The sequence below is a fragment of the Octopus bimaculoides genome, chromosome 26 (genome assembly GCF_046866305.1).
Source record: "Octopus bimaculoides isolate indiv1 chromosome 26, ASM4686630v1, whole genome shotgun sequence".
Classification (NCBI taxonomy): Eukaryota; Metazoa; Mollusca; class Cephalopoda; order Octopoda; family Octopodidae; genus Octopus; species Octopus bimaculoides.
This window is the reverse complement of record NC_142953.1, coordinates 2,869,888-2,874,887: the sequence shown is the minus strand read 5'-3', so window position 1 is coordinate 2,874,887 and position 5,000 is coordinate 2,869,888. Positions and strand designations below refer to the sequence as shown.

The following is a 5,000-nucleotide window of genomic DNA, read 5'->3' as shown; positions in this document are numbered from 1 at the left end:
ACTTGGTCAGATAAACAAAGGGGAAGTGCTATGACCCCCACCTTTTTTTCAGGAACTCTGAGATTAGTGTGAGGGAGAAAAGTACGGATGGAGGGCGATGCCCTCAGAGACAGAGACAAGGTCCCCCCACCACCACCACTGTTCGTAATAGTGTGGACTTGGAAATCTTTCGGTATTATTTCTCCACTCACAAGGCTTATAGTAAAAGACACTTGCCCAAGGTGCCACTGAACCCGGAACCATGTAGTCTGGTAAGCAAGCTACTTACCACACAGCCACTCCTGCGCTTAATTTGTCTACAGCGAGAAATTTTCTCCATGACAAAACATAGTGAATAGCTTTCTTACAAGTTCAAATATGTCTGAAACTGGTAACAAGTTTGTTTCTGCACATCACTGCTTAGCACTGCCATCCCATATATATATATATGTATATTGTGTCCGATGTGCCAACGATTCTGCCAACTCGCCGCCGCCTTAGATTAAAAGGATGAGGTGTTTGTGTTGCAGAGTGGCACCTCATCGACTACTAACCACCTCCACAACCCCCCCCCCCCAAAAAAAGCCCCTTGTAAATGCAAGACGTTTACAGCAATTACCTTTGATGGCTACAGCAAACTGGATGAATGACCAGACAGTAGTATTAAACTGTGGAGACGCAATGGCCCAGTGGTTAGGGCAGCGGACTCGCGGTCATAGGATCGCGGTTTCGATTCCCAGACCGGGCGTTGTGAGTGTTTATTGAGCGAAAACACCTAAAGCTCCACGAGGCTCCGGCAGGGTGGAGGCGAACCCTGCTGTACTCTTTCACCACAACTTTCTCTCACTCTTACTTCCTGTTTCTGTTGTGCCTGTAATTCAAAGGGTCAGCCTTGTCACACTCTGTGTCACACTGAATATCCCCGAGAACTACGTTAAGGGTACACGTGTCTGTGGAGTGCTCAGCCACTTGCACGTTAATTTCACGAGCAGGCTGTTCCGTTGATCGGATCAACTGGAACCCTCGACGGAGTGCCAGTATTGCTGTGTCCTCCATGTGTTATTACGTACATGTGTTCAGCCCAGGAACCTCAAAAGGAGAATCCCTGGAATGTTATACAAATTTTCTGTGGTGCCACGCAGTAGGACTGAGTGTGTATATCTGTGTTTACATGTATATATACGTGACTATATTTGCGTGTATGTATAAATATATTTGTGTGTGTGTGTGATACCTAGTATATATATATATATATATATATATATATATATATATATATATATATATACCGTTCTATAATTTTAACTGTATTGAAAAACCAGTCAACAACGAATACACCCCCACCACTGTCACCACAGCCACACCTGAATGATCACAGCTACCCGATCTATAAAACCTCTGGATTATTGATTAACAGGTGCAAGGTATAGTCGTGCGGTGAACGAGTCAGCTTTGCTTTCACAGGGGTTTCAAGTTTCTATGTTGCTATACGCAGACGCGGTACCTTCCGCAAGTGGCTTCTACAAAAGCCTCCGGTTGAGCCGACATCGAGTGGGTGGGATTTGGTAAAGAGGATACAGTGCAGAACACGCACACACACACACACATACACGCACACAAACGGGTGATGAAAAGTTTCTGTCTTTAAGGATGTCGCGAAAGGCCTGGCTGGAGATCGAACCTTGCGAGTTAGAAAAACTGAAGGACCCCTGCAAGAAGTGCGTGAATCTGAGAGGGGAATATGTTGCATAGAATCATAATTAACTGGCCCACCTGTATTTTCTTTTATCCAAAGCTAGGAAGTTTTCAGCACCTTATCTAATGTGCCCTTACTTTTTTAAGAGGGTAGGGTATGAATTGATGGGGATTTAGCTGCTGTTTCTAGCAATCTGAAAGACCGACTACAGGTTCTTTCCTTAATTGGCTTGGAGTATTTTTTGTTGTTGTTGAATGTGTCATGATAAAGCGAGGAAGTAGTGTGTTGCAATATAAACAAACACGTGTTAACAAAGCTGTCAAAATAATAAAAAAAACAAAAATGTGGACGCTAAAGGTAACAAGTACTGTACAGATTTCATTTCCCTTTTTTTTTTGACTCCTTGTTTGTGAGAAAAGCATGAACATCTCAGAATCCCATACCTCCTGTCTTAAGAATTTGCGACGTTTTAAATAAATCAGTATGTGTGTGTTTATTTACGTAGATGTGTGTGTGTATATATATATATACACACACACACAAGTTTTTCTCTATATATGCGTATGTGTATAACGTCTCTCTTTCTTTCTCTCTCTTTCTCTCTCTCTCTCTTTCTCTCTCTCTTTCTATCTCTCTCTCTATCTCTCTCTCTCTCTATCTCTCTCTGTCTCTCTCTCTCTCTCTCTCTCTCTCTCTCTCTCTCTCTCTCTCTCTCCTCTATATATATATATATATATATATATATATATATATATATATATAAATAAATCAATCTACCCATCTATATTATTCTTCAATAACAATATTACTGATAGTGACTTCGAAGTTTCGGCCAGTTAAGCTATCGTCGAACTCTTTAATTATAGAGTAACCCATCAGATAAATGTAAAGTTGATTTCATTGTAACTACACACGAAAACAAACATTATATATAAAAGTTTATGACCGGTCGGAGGGGTCACCCAGGGTTTTACAGTGTCTCGTCAGAGAGGTTAGGGTCTGATTAGACGCTGAGAAAGCTAAGCGCTTTGTGGACGCGAAATCCTGGGCAAGCCCATAGACCGGCCATAACCATCTTTCTCTAAGCACTCTGCTCTATATCTTAGATTGTGTTTCTCTTTCGGATTTATGATTAAACTGACGATATATATCGAAACGCGGAGTAGATAAAACAGGAGACAACTAATGAAGGGATTGTTCTTAATGTTGCCTGTGTCGTTCCTCATTTCGTTCACATTTTTTTTGACGTCCTGTGCCCATATAAGCATGTTTATATATATATATATATATATATATATATATATATATGTAGGTATGTACATATATGTATGTATATATGCATATATATATATATATATATATATATATATATATATGTATGTAATATTTTGGATTAATGAGTATACGTTAATTAGCGTGGTGTGTTAAATAAAGCACTGGCACAGTTTGCGCCACCTGGTGTCATCCGCTATTAGGGGATATCTTCGTTTGGATCCTACTCGTATTATATGCGTGTCTTATACAGAGACGGAGGTAGATTCATTAAAATATATTTCTACATAAGCATATCTATAAAATAAAGCAGGTAACAAGTCCAATATATGTGCACGTACACACACACACACACACACACACACACACAGAGAGACTGAATAACACACCTACCTGTACGTACATGCCGTTCATAGAGGTGGAAGGGTGCGTAAGTCACTCCTTAACGTGTCCAAATCCAGTGGTGTGGTCCAGTTCACTTAGTGCGCACGTAACGCTTGTACTTACATATGTATATCTAATATATATATATATATATATATATATATATATATATGTGTGTGTGCGTGTAGGTTTCTATAGATATGTCTGTATTTGTGTGTCGATGTTATGTTCGTAAGCCTGGAGGGCGTTCAACCAGGTGTTTGGTCGTAAAACACCTCCGTTCGCAGTCACCAACCGACGAGCGATGTGTTGCGATAGCTTTGTTGTTTGTTAACTGCTGTTGTTGCTGCTGCTACTCCTGCTGCTGCTCCCAGTGGTGGTGGTGCTGGCGGCGGCGATGGTAATGTTAGTGGTGGTGATAGGAGGAAGGGTGGTTTAGGTTTGGGTTGCGGGTGTAAGGTGCTTGGACGACTGCAGTTGTTGTGGTGGTAGTAGTTGTTGTTGTTGTGGTGGTGGTGGTGGTGGTGGTGATTGTTGTTGTTGTTGTTGTTATTTGCTGCGTCTGCTGCTGTTTCTGTTATTGTTGGGGAACGTAATTGTCGTCGAGTGTTAAATATTGCAATTATGATGACGGTGATCGCAACACTTGGACAAGCAAACTCATTTCTATTGTTTGTGTGTGTGTGTAGCTGCGTGAATGTGTATGTGTACGTAATACATACACGCACTCTCTGTGTGTGCGTGCGTATACGTGTGTGTGTGTGTGTATATATATATATATATATATATATATATATATTATATATATATATATATATATATGTGTATCTTTTTCCAGTCATTAGACTGCGGCCATGCTGGAGCACCGCCTTGAATGTTTCGTCGAATGAATCCATCCCAATACATTATTTTTTTTCTTTAAGACTGGGTCTTATTCTGTCAGACTTCTTTTGCCGAACCGCTAGTTTATGAGGACGTAAATACACTAACACCGGTTGTCAAGCGATGGTGGGGAACAAACACTGACACACACACACACACACACACACGACGGGCTTCTTTCAGTTTCCGTCTACCAAATCCATTCGCAAAGCTTTGGTCCACCCGAGGTTATAGTGGAAGACACTTGCCGAAGGTGTCACGCAGCGGGGCTGAACCCAGAACCATGTGGTTGGGAAGCAAGCTACTTACCACACAGCCACGCCTGCACACACACACACACACTTTCTTAAACAAGAATGTTGCTGACAGTGACTTCGAAGTCAGTGTCAACAACATTGTTGTTTAAGAACGCTAAATCTGTACTCTACGAAAGTATAGAGTGACCAACCAGGTTAATGTAAAATTGTTTTTTATTATTACTGTACGTAAAAACAAACAAAAATATATTCTTTTATTTATATATATGTGTATGTATGTATTCTCTCTCTCTCTCTCTCTCTCTATCTATCTATATATATATATATATATATATATATATATAATGTCTAACAGGCGTGCATTGAAGAACATTTTAATGTAATAACTCATAGAAGCTTATAGTATGTCTGTATGTTTGTATGTGTATAGACACACACATCTGCGTGTGTTTAATGTTATTTTAGCCTCTGGGCGAATCTTAAACGATGTGGTTTGTTAAACATATGGATGGAATAGGAAGTTGATAACA

The 5,000-nt window shown here is 40.3% G+C and overlaps 1 protein-coding gene across 17 annotated transcripts in view; it reads right to left on the bottom strand.

The window, feature by feature from the left end:
- LOC106880702 (septin-5) overlaps positions 1-5,000 on the bottom strand; it is a 129,408-nt gene that overhangs the window by 75,248 nt on the left and 49,160 nt on the right. The window contains exon 1 of one of the 17 annotated variants that reach the window (XM_089342931.1): positions 3,341-3,489. The exons of the other annotated variants lie outside the window; for them this stretch is intronic. Coding sequence (XP_089199057.1) covers positions 3,341-3,361 — 21 coding nt within the window. The 5' untranslated portion in view covers positions 3,362-3,489. Of the gene's footprint in view, positions 1-3,340; positions 3,490-5,000 lie in introns of those variants that run through there. 17 annotated transcript variants of the gene reach the window in all.